At 35.6% G+C, this 18,451-nt stretch overlaps 1 protein-coding gene across 2 annotated transcripts in view; it reads right to left on the bottom strand.

The window, feature by feature from the left end:
- PIK3C3 (phosphatidylinositol 3-kinase catalytic subunit type 3) overlaps positions 1-18,451 on the bottom strand; it is a 109,637-nt gene that overhangs the window by 75,217 nt on the left and 15,969 nt on the right. For both annotated transcript variants that reach the window (XM_054583578.1, XM_054583579.1), the window contains exons 5-6: positions 4,687-4,773; positions 2,437-2,532 (exon numbers count right to left, since the gene is read on the bottom strand). In XM_054583578.1, the coding sequence (XP_054439553.1) occupies positions 2,437-2,532; positions 4,687-4,773 (183 nt within the window). The remainder of the gene's footprint in view (positions 1-2,436; positions 2,533-4,686; positions 4,774-18,451) is intronic.

The raw sequence follows: 18,451 nt of genomic DNA, 5'->3' as shown, positions 1-18,451 counted from the left end.
GACAGGTGACAAGAAAGTCTATTTCCATTAGATTCAATACACTGGCCCAGCAATCTTTACACTAAGTGGAAATATGACAGGGTAGGTACACAGGCATTAATTTATAGGCAATTTCTCAAGAAGCAGTAGAAAGGGGTCAAGAACCCTTTAAAAAACACTTGAAATTCTTCTAATTTCTATTGTTACTTCATTATGGAAAGTGTCTTTTGAAAGATCCTTCACATCTTCCATGTTATAAATTTTCACCTCCATTAGCATGCTTTTGCAATATAAACTCCATATGGGCAGGCGCTATTGCTTTTCATGAAATTACATATGGTATAACATGTAAAACATAACATTATTAAAAGGCACTGGTGACAGAATTTCTCTCACCCACATTTCCCTCTCTTTATAAGGTCCTTTTCCTAAACACCAGTCGTCCTCTCTCTCTGCTTTGGGCAGCGGTTTGGCAGGAGCTGCCTCCCCTTCATGCTCCAGGTCCTCCTAGACCCCCTCATGGCTGCAACTCCCCGCCGGGCAGAGGGTTACCCAGAGGCCGGGCTCCGGGACCGCCACCTTAGCCTCACTCTCCCACCCCCGGCTTTTCATCTTTTGTATCACTTGTGTCACAAATTCTGGTAAATTAATAAACAATGTTAGTCTGTCTTTCCATCTTCTTTTTTCACTAGGAAATATCATTTATAAAATAAAAAAGTTGAAACAAATTAATGTTTCCTGATCTTTTACTAAAAGGAAGGGCTATAAGCTCAAGGGAAAAATATGAATATTAACTTGAAGAATTCCAGAAAAATGATCATAAATTAACTGTACAAACCTTACACTTCCATTATGGAAACATCCATCAAATAATAATTTATAGTTATAAATATATATATAATTAAAATCACTTATGACAGCTTTAACAAAGTAACACCAAAGTTGAAATGTGATTTAAAAGTGCTGCTTCTAAAGAGCAAATATATTGCATATAAGCTTGGCTATATGCTAGAGAAAATATTATTCTATTATGTCACGTATCAAAGTCTGTCCTTATTCGCATTGATTTAAGCATTTGTCTAAGTATTTCTACAAAAATTGCTAGTGCCTGGTTTACACTGTTTTGAATTATGCATACAATTATTTGTCATACTTAAATTAACCCTTCAACAAACATTTAAGGCACAGATATTTTTCTGGCAGCTACATGTCAAACATTCACTACTCTTCTTTTGCATAATGAGCTAACCAGTAGAATTCCAGAATTACATATGATATCATTTAGCCTGATAACATAATTTTCTTAATTCTGTACATACTATATAAACGCAGATTTGTGAAGTTTTTCATAAGCATACGTATGTTTTGGTCACATATAAAATTCCAATACTATATATGACACATACATATTTTATTAGTCTGCCCAGAAAAAGTCCAGCCATTGTTAATATAATGAGAACAGTTTGCACAATATCAATGTAACCTGGCAGTCAGGGAGAGTGGACTGGAATGCACGTACATGCACAATGACAACTTCACTGTACTAGTCAGTGGGGGTAATAGGTGCTGGTGAGTGAGCATGTGTACTGTGGGGCTGTGGAATTCAAAATGAGCGAGTGGAGCAATGAATCTGCATCAAATTTTGTGTGAAGCCTGAACATTCCTCCACAGAAACTATGTGGATGATTCAAAAGGCAGCAGCTATGGGCAACTGGTGATTGGCAACTTCAGCACAACAACATGCTCACTCATGCAGAGTGTTTTGGCGAAACATTAAATCACCCATGTGACTCAGCACCCCTACATCCCAGATATGTGCCCTGCGACCTCTGGTTTTTTCAAAATCTAAAATCACCTTTGAAAGGGAAGAGATTTCAGTCCATCGATGAGATTCTGGAAAATATGACTGGGCAACTGATCATGAATGGGGGAACAGTCTGAGGTCCTAAGGTACCTACTTTGAAGGGGACTGAGGTGTCATTGTCTTAGGCACAAGGTTTCTCTTATCTTCTTCAATATATGTCTCTATTTTTCAAAGTGCATGGCTGGATACTTTCTGGACAGACCTCCTCATATATACTCAAATAATCTTTAACTTTCAATAGCTTACCACTTAAAAAAATAGGATTCCCTCTTTTTACTTTTCAAGTGAATTTTAACTGTTACTAAAGCTATTGCTTTAATATCCTTTTTGCCAATTTTCAGAAAAATTAATAAAAAAATTTTAATCTCTTGCATGTTCTGTAACCCAGAGAACTGCACTCTACGAATGACTGGCTTTTGTAATCTTGTTGTAGCTACATGACTTGATTTGTGCATACATAAACAGCTGCTGATGACAGCTGTCTGCTGCTATCCTACAACCAAATAATTCATCTAAACAGGAACAGCAGTAATATTTTTAAATGTTTTCCCTCTCCTCAATTTTAGAGACCATAACAGTTCCAAGGCAAATACCTTTTCATAATAAACAATACCATATTCCTTATCATCGCACTTGACACATCGAAACTCAACCATTAAGTACATGAAATTTGAACTTCGTTTTTCACTCTAAAAAAGAAAAAGAGGATTTTTATGAAAAATAATCATCTTCAACATTCTCTTAAAGTATAAGGATATATCATTATTCCCAATTCTAAGCAACACATGGATCTATCAGGTACAAGTTAAATGTAACACATTTTCATTATTATAAATGCACTGTTTTATACACTCTACTATCTTATTATATATAGCACTATTCTTTTATCCAGTGGTGCCTAGTAGTCACTTACAACTCTCCTAAAACTTAGTGACATTGTTGGTTTATTCAGTAGTTTGGATTATATAAAATCCTGATGGTAATTTTCTATACATTGTGTGAGAGCTATTTCATTTTAAAAAATTAAAATTGTACTTCTAACAATTTTATATAAAGAACAGTTCAACCTTAAATCATATGATTAACCTAACTATAACAGTTAATACAAGTACGACAAAAACTAAAAGTTAAAGTTTCTAACTAAGGTCTGAGTCCTTCTGAACTTAACAGACATAACCTTCATATAAATTTTTCACAATTTATAAATGGGCTTGAGATTACGTGCAGTCATTTGTAAAATTTTAATGAGTTTTTTAAATATACTGATAAGCAGTTACTTTCTCAACATAAAAAATGATTCTGATTGTGTATATATTTGTCCCTTTTTAAAAACAAACAACAAATACTATGTTAATAAAGAAGTGAAAATCAGATGAAGTCTAAAAGGATTAGTCTTGCCCTCAAACACTTTTTAAAATGGTTTTAAATCTACATGTATAAAACCATAGAAAATTCTAAAGAGGTCACTTAAATTGTTCAGCTTTGTAAAGCATATTACAGTCTATTATGGTACGTAATGGTCTACTGTCTTTTAAGGAGCTGAGGTGGGGAGAACAGGAAAGGCTAGGAAAAGTAAGTCCTAACATTACATTTTCTATCCCCTGGGAACCTAAGTTAAAGAAAAAATAATAATAGCAAAGCATTTTGACGTAACTATTTTTCGAATATGACTATTATAAAAATTAAAAACAGGAAAGTTTTCTTCCAGTTTGAAAATATGTTGAACGTCGTACTATGAATAAATTGAAAAGATGCCCAGTATTCATACTGAATATAAATGGCGTTAAACACCACTAATTTGTTTTTTTTTTTAAAGGAACGTCAGAACGTAACATTTGCAAGTATTCATTATAAAAATAAAAAATTTTTCTTTCTATCTCTTGAAAACCTTCCAAAGAACAGTGACTGTAGTGGTCTCAACAAGCTAGGCATATCACAGAATTGATATTCCTCTTTCCTAATGTGATTAATATAATTGTTATTTATGTTCTCTAGATGCCAAATATTAGGCCAAACATGTAGTATTTCAGTGTAAATACACACAAAAAAAGAAAAAAAAATGATCTAACTTTTAGAAAGGTTCACTGAAGTCATCTTTTAATTAACCATATTCCAGACCAATACCTAAGATCAAGAAATAAATCAACTACTTGAACTATGCAACTTTACTAACGGTACAGAGTCCTATATTCTGGACATAAGAAGTATCTTAATTGGGCACAGGACTTGCTACAGACAATTTAAGGTAAATGCAGTGAAAAGGCAGCACTGTTGCTAGATTTATCTAATACTGATTTGAACTTGAACATGAGCTGCCATATGGAGGGAGACAGAATACACAAGTAGGCATCAAACTCACACAGGCTTCACTCATATACTTAGTGCACTTATAATATTCATAACCTACTTCATGGTTGGACATGACATTAAGATAAAAGAAAAGTAGATATCCCAAATTTTCCTCTTATTAGCATATAACTCCCTAAACTACATGGTATCTCAAAAACACCACATTTGTGAGATACCTGGCAATAAACAGTTCTTCTTGACTTAGATACTTGATAAAAAATTTTTGAAATTAAAAACAAACATAGAAGAGTGCCCTGACTGGTGTGGCTCCGTGGAGAGGACGTCGTTCTGCAAACTGAAAGGTCATCGGTTTGATTCCAGCTCAGGGCACATGCCTGGGCAGCAGGCCAGGCCCCTGGTTAGGGGCATGCAAAACGCAACTGATGAATGTTTCTCTCGCACAGCTATGTGTCTTTCCCTCTCTTTCTCCCTCCCCTCCCTTCACTCTGAAATAAATAAATAAAATCATTTTTGAGTAAAGGTATACAACCCACCTCATTTATCATTTCAATTTCTCTAAAGGTCAATCTGTCCAGCCAATCTACTTTCACCATGTGTCCTTGTCGATGGGCTTTGGTGAGCTGCAGAACAAATATAATAAAGAAAACTTTAACACAGATCTGACAGAAAGGAAGGGGAAAAACAGTGATACCCATCATTCCCTTTCAGCATCATACAGAAAGAACTAGCTAATATAACACAAGAGACTGGGAAGAAAGAAAATTGTCTTTGTTCACAGATGATATAATCATCTATGTAGAGAATATTAGAGAATATTTTTAAAAACCCTCTCAGAACTAACAGCAATTATAGCAAGGTTGCAGAATATAATGTTAATGTACTAAAGTCAATTACTTTCCTGTGTACCAACAATAAACAATTGGAATTAGAAATTAAAAACACAGAGGTATGTACAAGATATAAATGGTATCTCAATAAAACCATTATTTTTTAAAGAATCGTTTATATTTACCCCCCAAAAAGTAAAATTGTTACAAACCTAACAGAACATATAAAAAAATCTATATAAGGAAAACTATGAAAACTCTGAAAGATAAAATAAAAAACCTGAACAAATGGAGAGATATTCTGGTCCATGGATAGCAAGACTCAAAACTGCCAAGATTTCATTTTGTCCCAACTTGATCTATAGATTTAATGTAATCTCAATGAAAATCCCAGCAAGTTATTTTATAGATACAAAATGACTTTAAAATTTATATGGAGGAACAAAAGATCCAGAAAAGTCAACATAATATTGAAGGAAAAGAACAAAATGGGAGGGGTGACACTACACAACATCAAGAATAAAGCTATGATAATCGAGACAGTTTGGCACTGGAAAAAGAACAAATATATTAATGGAACACAATAAAGATTCTGGAAATAGACCCACATAAACATAGTCAACTGATCTTTAACAAAGCGGAGGTAATACAATGGAGCAAAGGTAGTCATTTCAAACAATGGACTGACTAGACACCCATGTAAAAAAAAAAAAAAAAAAAAAAAAGAATCAGTAGGCAGACCGTACACCTTTCAAATAGTTACCAAAAATGAACCACAGACCTAAATATATAACGCAAAACTATAAAACTCCTACAAGGTAACAGAGAAGAAAACCTAGATGACCTTGGATATGGTGATGACTTTTTGGATACAACACCACAGACATGATCTATGAAAGAAATCATTGGCTAAGAGGGACTTCATTAAAATTAAAAACTTTTGCTCTGTAAAGGGCACTGCCAGGAGATTAAGATAAGCCATTGATGAAAGAAAATATTGCAAAAGACTAATCTAATAAAGGACTGCCATTTAAATATTCAAAGAACTATTAAAACTCAAAAATAGTAAGTAACTGGATTAAATAGTGGGTCCTTAATAGACAACTCACCAAAGAAATACAGATGACATACGTGCATGTGAAAAGAAATTCCACATCATATGATGTAGTGTGGGGAGCACCTCCGTGGGAGGAGGGCCGCTGGTTGCAGCTCGTCCCGGGTCCAGGCAACAACTGGCGCAGGGGGGGCGGAGCATGTCGCAGGGAGCGCGGCGCTCCAGGATCTGAGGGTTACCGTCCGGGGCCAGTTGAGATGGGAGTGGGGACTATGAATCCCACGGAGCCCATCCTGGGGGTTTCACGGATGGGGGAATAAACACAAGTTGTCACAAACACTTCTCTGTTTGCCACGAGAGTGGACGTGGCACATCCACCTAGTGGGGAAGGCCCAGAGTCCCTTTGTTCAAAGGCTTTTATTGAAAGGGTTATCAGCGGGGCCAGGTAACAGGACCGCACAGGTTATCTCATAACCTGTGCACAGGTTATCAGTATGTTAAAGTTCACAGAGAATGGGTGATGCTTTGAAGAAAACAAATGGCAGGAACACACTGATTAACATGGGTCTGAGAGGAGACTAGAAAACAAGGGAGATGACTAACCACGAGAGTGCAGTAAACATGAGAGCGCCTAAGAGCATAGGGTTAGGGTCCGTGAGTAATGTGAATTTCCTCTCAGCATGAGCTGGCTAGAGCTTCTGAGGGAAGAACAAAGTATACTTTAAAGATTTTACTCTTAGGCCCGATTTCCCTGGGAGATTTAGGATGGACTCGGGTATTGTTTCAAGCCTGAGCTAGGAGTCGGGGAGGGAACCGCCAAGAGACAAGGAGACTTCGTTTGGATGGAATGAGGACTCCGGCCATGTCCAGCCCCGGCTGAGGGGTGTGGGCCTTTCTGCCCTTTCTCCGTGTCCCCCAATTTCTTGTCTGCCTCCCGTACCGGACGGTATCTGTCTTAGGTTGTTATCTCTGCGTGAGATAACTTACCCATCATGGCACTGACCATCACAGGGCAAAGCAGAGATAACTGCCGGGGGCGGGGGGGTGGGACCAACACAGCTTATATCTCCTCAGGGGCCTGTTTCTCCAAGGCCTTCTTGATCATTTTCAGCCCTGGGCCCCTCACACCTGTCGGCGCGGTTACAGTTCCTGAAACCAGACAAGGTGTTTCCCAATAATATGATTCAGAAAAATGCAAATTAAAACAAGATACCCCTAAACACCTATTAGAATGCCCAAAAGCTGAAATACTAACATCACCAAATGCAAGTGAGGATTTGAAACAATAGAAACTCATTCATTGCTGATAGGAATGTAAAATGGTACTATTTTGTGAAGTTTCTTACAAAACTAAACATAATCTTACTATATGATCCAGGCATTGCGCTGGTATGTGTACAAATGAGCTGAAAAATTTTGTCCACACACAAAAATGCCTACATATAAATGTTTACAGAAGCTTTATTTATAAGTGCAAAAACCTGGAAACAACTAAGATGTCCTTCAGTAGATGAATGAATAAACTGTGGTCCATCCAGACAATGGAATGTTGTTCAAAACTAAAATAAAATGAGCTATCAAACCATGAAAAGACGTGGAGGGAAAAAAAAGAAAAGCCACACAGGAATCTTAAATGCATATTCCTAAGTGAAAGGATCCTACCTATCTGAAAAAGCTATATACTGTATGATTCCAACTGTATGACATTCTGGAAAAAATAAAACCATAGAGACAATACAAAGATAATTGGTAGGTAGCTCAGGGTTAAGAGGGGAAGGAAGGTTGAATAGGTGAAGGCCTGAAGATTTTTAGGACATTAAAACTACTCTGAATGACACTATAATGATGGACACATGCCATGATACATTTGTCCAAGCCCACAGAATGTAAAACACACAGAGTGAACCCTGAAGTAAATTAGGGACATTGTGTGATAATTATTTGTCAATGTAGGCTCATCAATTTTAACAAATGTACCACTCTGGTGTGGAATGCTGTTAATAGGGAAAGCTATGCATACGGGGCGGCGGGGGGCGGGGTGGGGAGCAGGAGCGTAGAAGGTATTTGGGAAATCTCTGTACCTCCCTCTTAATATTGCTGTGAACCTAAAACTGCTGTACATCTGGTACCTCCCCATACATAAATAGAAACCATGCACAACTATCGTAAGAAAAACTTATCAACTATCATGAAAAACTTGGCTAGTAACTCATCATTATGTTTTCTTAACAAAAACAAGTTTTAAAACAATGTTAAATGTCCACAATTTGCCATCTAAACATGCTTTTAAAAAAAGTCATTTTCACTCACTGCAGAATTCATGTTTGTTGCTAATATATATTACTTCCTATATACCATATTTCTAGCTTTCCTGTATGAATGCTTAAGATGGCCATTCTCAACCTTATCAATGGCAACCAAAGAACATATGGTCAGGATAGTAGTACCACAAACTGGTAAAGCCATTCTGGAGAAGTTTAAATGATCCTAGGTACTGTCACATTTGTGCATCATTCTTTGCAATACTGAAAATTTAGACATAAAAGAATGTAAATGTCTGTCAACAGTGGGAACTGTTAAGTAACTATAGTAAACACACACTAGGAAATAGTACAGTCAAAACGAAAGGAAAATCAATAAACCCTGGTAGGGAAAAACCAGTACAGTACAGCTGAATGCAAAATCAGCTGCAAAGTAAGAGGTGCGAAAACCTTTATGCTATGACTGTTTACAAATCTGCCTCCTGCTCCAGACTCTGAAACTAAAAGCAGAATTTCTAGATACTTCTCTCCTTGAATTAGTTTTATAATTTCTGCAGGACTGGAGAGCTACCACTCAGAATGTCCCCTAGCCACCTGTGCTATTTACCTTCTACTGTGTAATAAAGCACCCCAAACCTTAGTGCCTCAAAACAACATCCATTTTATTATTTCTCATGATTCTTGGAGAAATCAAGAGGTTATGTTTTTTGAGGGATGTTTTTATTTTTTTTCTATTGGTATAACAGCATCTCATGAAACTTGTCATTTGGTGACTGAGGCCTCACTCACGTTACGAACACATTTGTGGAAAAGAGTGGGCTCAGCAGGGAGACCTGGGCAGTGGGCCTTTCTCTTTCTGCGCCTACTGTCAGTGCCTCTCCCTCTTCAAGGGGTCTTTCCAACACGGCAACGGCACCTCTTACATGGTGGCTTGTGGTTCCCAAAACTGCAAAACCAGAAGCAGTCAAGCTGTCTTAAGGGTGAGGCCTAAAACAGGCATAGCATCACCATATTGGTTAAAATGAGTCGCAGGGCTAGTGAAAATCAAAGGCGGAATGGTGTGAATGTTGCGAGGCATGTTTCATTGAGGACCATCGAATTTAGGAGACTAAGTTCGAGCATACAATACAGCTAATTGTATTAGCTGCAACTGCAAAAGAGCAAAGAGAGTGGGCTCTGGAGCTGGCAAAGCCATCTCTTGGCTGGACTTTGGTCAAGAGAGAAAGTCTAGAATTTGCTATCATAATTCCTACATAATTGGCCCTTGCCTTCCGCTCCAAAATAATCTTCTACAGTTCTCCAACTGACACGCTACACCCCAACCACCCTTTTAAGTTCTTCAAACCGTAAAGCCTTTTAACTTTATGACTTAATGTTGATTAAATAATTAAATATTGGATGAAAATATTTTACTAAAATTTATTAGACTTTTATAAGACTGTAAGACACTACGTGAGTTATTAGCAGCGAGTATAAGTAGCCCATATTCTATGTCACTTCATCTCGTACAGGTGCTGACAACACCGCGGACAGACTCCGGTGTTCCCACCAGTCCAGAGCAGCTTCTAGTTCTCTCTAGGCTGGGAGTGTCTACAAATAATTAAGACCAAAAATGAACTTTAACAACACATATTTCATTCTGGGTCTGAAATGTCAGTGACCTAGATCTTTCAAAAGGGAAAATCTGCATTCTGTTAAACAGCAGGATAAAACTAGTACAATCTGTTTCTAATTGCATGTGAAGAAATAATTCTCACTAGGGTGCCCACCCTAGGAAGAAGTTGGGTCGAAAAATCAGTAAAGTGTCATTCTCTCTTTTTAAGGAGCACAAGTTTCTACAGAATTCATAATTCACACAGCTTGGCAGAAAAGCCCACTGTCACAGAAATTATAGCATAGTTATCAAGCTCTAATTTCTCCAAGAATTAAACAGCAAAAGGATTTAAAAAGCTACTTAAATAAAGTCATACGTAAGTACCAAATAACAATATGCCCTGGGAAGTGGTTGAAACATAATCATGTATTCTCAGATTTAATGGGAGAACAGAAATATGTGCTTGAGGAAAATGCCTGAGATTAGTAGGTGTTCAATACAAGTACCAGGGACAGAATTAAAGGTAGACTAACTTGCTACATTGAATATAGACTAAGGACAGCAGGGAAAAATGGATGTCAAACCAAACAGTGCCCCTTGGGAACAGATAGATTTCCATGATCACAACTCAAAATTCACTGCTCCTTATCCATATCTGTCCTACTACACTGTAAGTTTCTTAAGTGCTAGAGCCATGAATGGTTGACACAATCTAGCATTTATTTATTCAATGAATATTAATATTTATTGGAAGGACTTTTAATGTGGAATGGTGACAGAATGGAAAACAAGTGTTTGTACATTTGGAATTCTGCTCAAGAGCCTGGGGGAACTGGTGGGAGTGGAAGAGGGAGCGATACTGAAAAAAGGAAGCTGGAAAAAACTACTCTGCTGTTGGTCACTTTTTCCTAGTACTTATATAGAGACACACCTCATTTTATTGCATTTCATTTTACTGTAATTCAGACGTTGTAGGTTTTTACAAACTGAAGGCAAAACCCTTCACCAGCAAAAAGACCATACTGTCTTTATTGCACAGGTCTAGAACTGAAAGAGCAATATCTCCAAGGTATGCCTGTACTCTCAATGTAAATATGTAATCCTTAATTGTTGTTCTAAGTTTCAAACTTCCACCAGGGCCTGTGATCTGGATAATCAAGAATGTAAAAAGAAGGTCTCTGACCTCACAGACCTTAAAATTAGGAGGGGATAAGTCATTTTCATGGTAAATGCCTAAATGAGTCACTAAAAATGAAAAAGTATGAAAGTACTGAACAGAATGCTGTCACAGAAAATAACAGGGACTTGAGAAGGCCTCTCAGGCATGTAACATTTAGGCAGAGACTTAAAGGATAAGGAATCAGCCAGACATAGAGGATGAAACCTTCCAAGCTGAAGAAATAGCTTGTCTGTCAGCATGTCTGTTAGCTGATGAGTCCAGGCATTAAAGAGGGAACAGGATGGTAAACACCAGTAAATATTTAACGAAATAAATCAAGTTCTCTTCAAAGGTGGAGAATAGGAAGTTCTAAATATACATGAGATACTTACTGGGAATCAACTTTCCTGAGGTCATCATGCTCTAGATTTTTCCTTAAAGTGACATTACATTTAAAAAGCCCCAGGGGAAAAGAAGAGGGTGAAAAGAACTGAAAAATCAGTGTTTACCACTTGGATTCTGCCCAGGAATCTGTAGAGAGGTAAATGAAACTCAAGAGAAATGACTTTTGCTATACAAATTTCCCTTAGCCAGTTTCTTCCATAATCATATGCTACTCAGTCTTTACAAAAGACATGAAGGAACATGTGTTTTTCAAACAATGCCAGATAGTGTGGCCCAAGTTCACAGATGCTGAGAAAGGTGGGTTAGTTCTGTTTGCGTATTAAGCGATGATTTAATTGCTTAGGGAGTTTAATACCTAGCTATGAAAACATAAAAATATCACTTACGATTACAAAAACTCAAAGATGTATATAGACGTTTGTGATTTAAAACACCCCTATACACCTTATAACTATGTCTGCTCACTTGTTAATACAGTATATCAGCAAGTCAAGTAAGTCATCTAAAAATAAAAGAACAAGTCTCACCTTTTATTTTCAAACCAACAGAAAATGTAGAGTGATTAACAGCTTTACCAGAGCACAGAATTGCAAACATTTTGAATATCCAACCCCAGAGGAGAGGACTGATGAAATGAATTACGGCATATCTACACTACGCAGAATCCGGAAGTCTTTACAAACATGTTATATTAATACCGTAACTCCTCACTTAACGTTCCTGATAGGTTCTGTGACTTTAGCAAAATAATCTGTAACAAAACCAATTTTACTATAGGCTAATTGATAAAAACAAGAGTTAAGTTTTATGGAATCTAATCAACATGATAAGGAAATGACATCATCTGAGGATCTTCTGTATCTTAAATGACCTGAAACAATTTTGAAACACCATTAAGTTTAAAAGCAGGATTCAATTAAACACACACAATATGATCCCAGTTTAAAAATACCTATAAATACATTCATTATAACATATTAATTTACTGAAAGTATGTCAATTAAAATATTAATGATGGTTATTTCTGGGCAAAAGGTCAGAGATGACTTTTATAGTGTTTGAGCTTTCACAATCGCCTACCATGGTAGAAGATGTAACTACCTTTGTAATAAGAAAAAATAATATGTTATTTAAAATGATAAAGCTCTTTTAAAAACAATTCATTGTGCAAAAATCTCTGCTGAGAAAACCATCAAAGATTAGTATTTATTAAGATGCATTAAATAAAGTTAGTTTACATCATAATAAAAACTCAAAAAAAAAAACAAACCCCATTTGATTAATGTAACTTCGCCATCTGAAATGAAAGCCAGGTTCTATAAATGTCAAATTATTTCTTCTACTGCCCTTCAAATAGATTCAGCTGAAGATCCATATAAATTAAATGATGCTACCATTTTTCACATTTAAACAGGAGACACAACTGGAATCTGAATGAAAAATGGTCTCCAAAGCCATGATTTTCACCATTTCTCCATTTTAGTTCTCAATCTATGCTGAAGGGTTTTATAGGTATTAAAGCACTGTATACATGCAAGGTGATTATCAATATATTTATTATTTCTCATAATGTAACTAATAATAATGACAGCATCAACCTGGTAATATACTTTGTCTCCAACGTTTAGAAGTATGCCTTCCACATATAGCAGGTGATGGTGGTAGAGTAAGAAGAGGACTTGTCCACATACTTAAAATAAAAATCTCAGTGAACTTCTCTAATTAATGCCTCAAAGCAAGTACTCATTCAATGCAAAATATTTCCTTTCAAGGGCAAACATTTCAGCAAGTCAAATAGTACTAAATAATAACTTAGAGTCTCAATCCCACCTCACTAAATTGTGTGACCTAAAACTTTCTTGTTACCTTAATCTCAAATTTAAAAATCTGTTTGTGATCATGATAATTTGTCAATGTTTATTCAAAAGATGCAGTGTAGCTAGCACAATCAAGTAATCCTGCAACTAGAAAGGTAATGTCAAAAGAGAAAGTCCTTTTCTTTTAACATTTCCACCAAAATGAGAGAAAGTATCTCACACAAATTTTTGGTTCCTTCATGGCTCACTAAGAAATCAACAGTCTCCTGAAGACTAATTTAATTTCCAAGGTACCTTCAAAAATGGTGTCCTGAGTAGCAGATACAAGTAATGTGATTACCAGGAAGACAATAATAATGGTAATTCATCCATTACAAATTAGTAAACTAGCACTCTAGAACTGTGTTATCTAATCGAACTCTCAGCAAAAATGAAAATATTCTGTATCTGCACTGTCCAGCAAGTAGCTGCTAGGCACATATGAGTACTGAGAACCTGAAATGTGATCATGGCATCATAATTATGGTAACATAATATTCTGAATTTTATTTAATTTTAATTAACTTAAACTTGAATTGCCACATGTGATTTGTGACTATTAAACATTACTGCTCTAGATTATAAATAACCCTTTGAATTGACAGAATGAACCTATTCTCAAAAATGCCAGTTATTCCTGGATGAATGGGAAAATCCAGTTCCTATTGCTCTCCACCTGAGGACTGGACCCTGAACCAGAGTGACCTCATGCAGGCAATTTGAAGGCCAGCCTAGAACATCACATCTTACCACTGCTTCACTGTGCCAATACTCACACACTGCCCAACATTCCCTAACCTATCTGTGTCACTCAGACCACAGAACATTTTTCATCTAGTCGTTACACTCTCTTTGCCGCCACTTAATCAAATTGACAGAAACTAAAGCACATTCCAAAGGCATCAAGCAGAGATGCTAAAATGAAAAGGAGACAGTAGAGAAGCATGCTTTTGTACTAACCTTTCATGTCTAAAGGCATGGATTCAAATATAAATCAAACACTAAAGCTTGGTAGTCACATCCAAAACCCCAGGTGGATAGGCATCCTAGTCATAAAACTCTTAAAATATGACAAGCTGAAAACCAGAGCAGATGGGAACAATGGGCAAATTTGCTCAAGGCCACAATCATTAAAGGCTGGGTCATGGACAATGAAAGTGTAATAAATGTCCCAGAAGTCTGTCCTTTGATTATTTTCACAAATCAACTCAAACAGAAAAATACTATATCACTAAAAATTAATTCGGGAAATTTAGAGGTGGAAAAGAGAATGAGGAAGATGGGGGAAAAGAGTGTATTTTAATACATTCATTTCTTCCTACATCCAATTACATAAAATAACAAAACTAAAGACTATTCAATTTTGTTTCCTTTTTTCACACTCATTTTCCCTCAAAGGAAAAACTATAAATGTTCGCAAAATGATGTCAAATCATTAGAGGTTAATTCCACTAAAATTCTTCTGAAAAGACCTGATTTTTTAAAATGTTAAACCTAGAAATAAGGCTTTTAAACTTCATTCATTCATATTGCAGTTATAATTCTACTTTCTTAGCTGAGCAATAAATCAGAGTAAGAATATTTAATCCAGCTTGGGTTTAAGGTTGTTTGTTTAATAATGATCCAACACCATCTTTTCAAAGACCATTTAAATAGTTCATCTTCATTTCACAGTCCTCTTGTCCCATTATCCCCAGGCAGCCTCGACTTAAGCAGTTCTATAACTGAATAAACTTTCTAACACTGCAGTTTGAAAATTGTCACTCTGCCATTTATTTTGGCTCATGGGTACAATACATGGTAACTATGCTGTCCTATTATTAAGATTTACGTATACCTTTCTATGCTTAAGCCAACTGCCTTCTCAACGATTAGAAACAATCTCAATAAGTTCACTGGCTGGAAAATCAAAATGCAACAAAAATAAACCATTCTGTTCTAACCACTTAAACCTCATCTTTTGAATATTCATTTCTTGCCTTAAAAAGGGAGTGTGAGAAGTATGAGTTTTACATCTAAAATTTCTGCTCCTTTTGTATGAAAATATAAACATGAGCATACACATTCTTTCCCGATTTTTAAGAGTATATTGCAGCAAAAACAATTTTCAAATATTTTGCAGAAGAAAATGGTAATCTAACTGAACAAATGTTTTAACATGGAACCAGAAAAATGTGGCGGGGGAAGGAAAGGTGAGTGACAGGGATGAAAAGGAAAAGAGAGCTATTCTGGCACAGTTTTAATCAAAATGAATAATTTTAAGTTCAGAACATAACAAATAGCAAAGTATACTCTCTTTCTGGTAAGTGTCAACATTAAGAGTATAACAAATATCAAAGTACACCTTCTCTGGTACAAGGCAAGGGAAAGAGACTCAGGAATCCAGTCTGAAAAATCTAAGTAAAGAAGCAGGTACTAATCCAATAACAGTAACAACAACAAAATCTAAGAGCACAGCCACATCATTCACATTAGATGGGCCCTGAATAATATTTTGCTCTAGGCATATTCATTGAAGGAAAAAAAAAATGACATGAATACAACGCATTCAAAAATGCAAACTCAGCACCACATGTTCATTCTCTACTAAGGTGATAACTACTAAATCCAGGTAGATAAATAATCCCAATTGCCTATTATTTCAGTACTTTTAGAATCACAGAATATGAATAGCTACACAGAACCTCAGAAATCATTCATTGTAAAACTTCTGATTTTACAGGCTCAGAAATGATTTTTCCTAAGTCGTCAGGATGGCAAATCTGATTCATACTATAGTGCTCTTCCCACTGTAAAGTGCTCCCAAATGTCCGAGCTTCCAATTTCATCCAACCTAATATATCACTTTAAAAACCCATTCTTCTTCAATAGCAGTATGGATATACCAGGCTCTGGAACCTCAAAGAAAATGACTAACTGTTGCGTAGAGAAGAATGAGACATATTAACCCAAAGTGCCAAGAAATAAAAAGCTTCCTCCAAAGAGGAGTAGTTACTTCAACAATGCTACAAACACGATGCACTTTTACCCTTAAGAAGTGTAATTACTGGTTTTAATGGTTTCTATTTAATTTCTGGGGAACGTGAGCTAACACAAATGCAAGCCGTCACAGTATAGCAAGCGCTGAAGTCTCCACACAAGTAAAAAGCGTAATTCTGTTAGGGGCAAAGACCTTTGAAAAAAAGCTCATCTCCAATTAGCATCATAAAGACTGTAAGATGCATATTGTCATTAATTTTTATTCCTATTAAAATTTAGCAACCAATGCATAAAGATTTACTTGAAAACTGTTAAATCTCTTTGGGCAATAAAGGCAGCATATAATTTTAATAACTATCTCTTGAAGAAGGAAGACCCAACTTGCCATAGTCACAAACATAAAAAATTTAGATTGATCATGATAGTTATTAATTAACAAGGCCTCTTCCCAACACCTCATGTAACCTGCATGTTTAGTCATCATTTCTAGATCACAAATGTACACTGATAACAAAAAAACCCAAAAAACTAACAAACAAACAAACATGAACTCACAAAATTTTTTAAGGGGTTATTCTTCAATCATTAAAAGATGATCATTATTAAGTCACATCTTTTGCCAACTCTAAAATTCAAAAGGTAAAAATGAGAAATGTATGCTAAGACACTTTGCTACATTTGGAAGCTAGAAGTCCAGTTCAAACAAATTCCAATGCTGTATATATTGCTATTTGAAGAAGATCATAGTCAGTTGGTATAAAAATTAATTTTGAACCTTCCATCAAAAATAATTGGGAAAAAATTAAGAATACATGAACAGAAGCCTAAATAGTTCATTTAATGAGAAGCAAAGTGGATAAATCGTACTTTATACTTCTATACAGCTTTATATTTCTTGACTGCCCACTCCCCCTCGAACTTAGAATTTTAACCATAATATGTATCATAATGTTGTTCTCAATAAAGTAATTTAAGAGTGTTTGCTTCTTCAACACATGCTACAAAATTTCTATTAACTATTCAAGATTTATACAAGTCTCAGAGTAGCTAAAATGATGGTTCATATCACTCGGCTAAACCCTTAAAAAGTAGGCAGACATATGAAAAGTCTGAGAACTTTCCTATATCCCATGTAAGAATGTAAATAAAATCTTAGAATGAGTAGCTGAATTGAAAATTAAATGTTATTTATTTAATTATGGAGAAGGATGTTGGCAATAGTAATTTGGTTAAAAACTGATTAGAAACCTGTGACATCATTTTCCCACAAAAATAAATAAATAAATAAATAAATAAATAAATAAATAAATAAATAAACTACACAGAAAGATACAGAATGGACTTGACAGCAAAAATTTTATGTTGAATCACAAAGTTTAGCCAATTTAAGTAGTTATTCTCTATGATTAGTATTTCTTCCATATATAGGTTTGAGGCAACAAGCTGCAAAATTCTTGGTATCAAAACCTTCTCCAGACATGAAAGTCCTCTATTATTAACAACATTGCAAGGAAAAATTACAGGTGAGAATGAAAAGGAAGTCTTTTAAGAATTGTAAAAAGATCTATTTAGCATAATGCTTTGGGAACCATTATTGATAAAATAAACTACATTGTTCTGATTTATATACAGATTTGAGCCTAGCTTTTGTATTTCTAAATGAAAACACTTCGCTAAAACAATTCTGAAGGAAAAAGGTAGTAACTCAGTCTGCTTACAAAACCAGAAGTGGAAGTAGAGTGTGGACAATTAGTGTAACTAACAGTATGTGGGATCTTCACTTCCAACAATGTTAAGAATCTCTAGCATGTAACACTTGGCATTTTAAGATGATGTCACAAAAAAGGTTGGTGGTCATCTTGAAAATATCTCCAAAAGCTGCACATTTTCAAATCTGATGGAATTACAGACACAAAAGGCTACATAATGTATGATGCCATTTACATGAAATATCCAGAATAAGAAAATTCACAAAGATAAAAAGTTTTCCGTGGCTGGAGGGAGGAGGAAACAGGGAATGACTGCTAATGGGGTATATGGTTACATTTTTGATAAAAATGTTCTGAAATTAGTGGTGATGATTGTACAACTCCGTGAATTTACTAAAACTCAGTGCACTGTACACTTTTCAAGAGTGAGTTTTATGATATGCGAATTATACTT

This window comes from Pteronotus mesoamericanus, unplaced genomic scaffold (assembly GCF_021234165.1).
Source record: "Pteronotus mesoamericanus isolate MK-2021 breed Mesoamerican mustached bat unplaced genomic scaffold, CSHL_Meso_final contig_74, whole genome shotgun sequence".
NCBI classification, from domain to species: Eukaryota; Metazoa; Chordata; class Mammalia; order Chiroptera; family Mormoopidae; genus Pteronotus; species Pteronotus mesoamericanus.
This window is presented reverse-complemented; position numbering and strand designations above follow the sequence as displayed.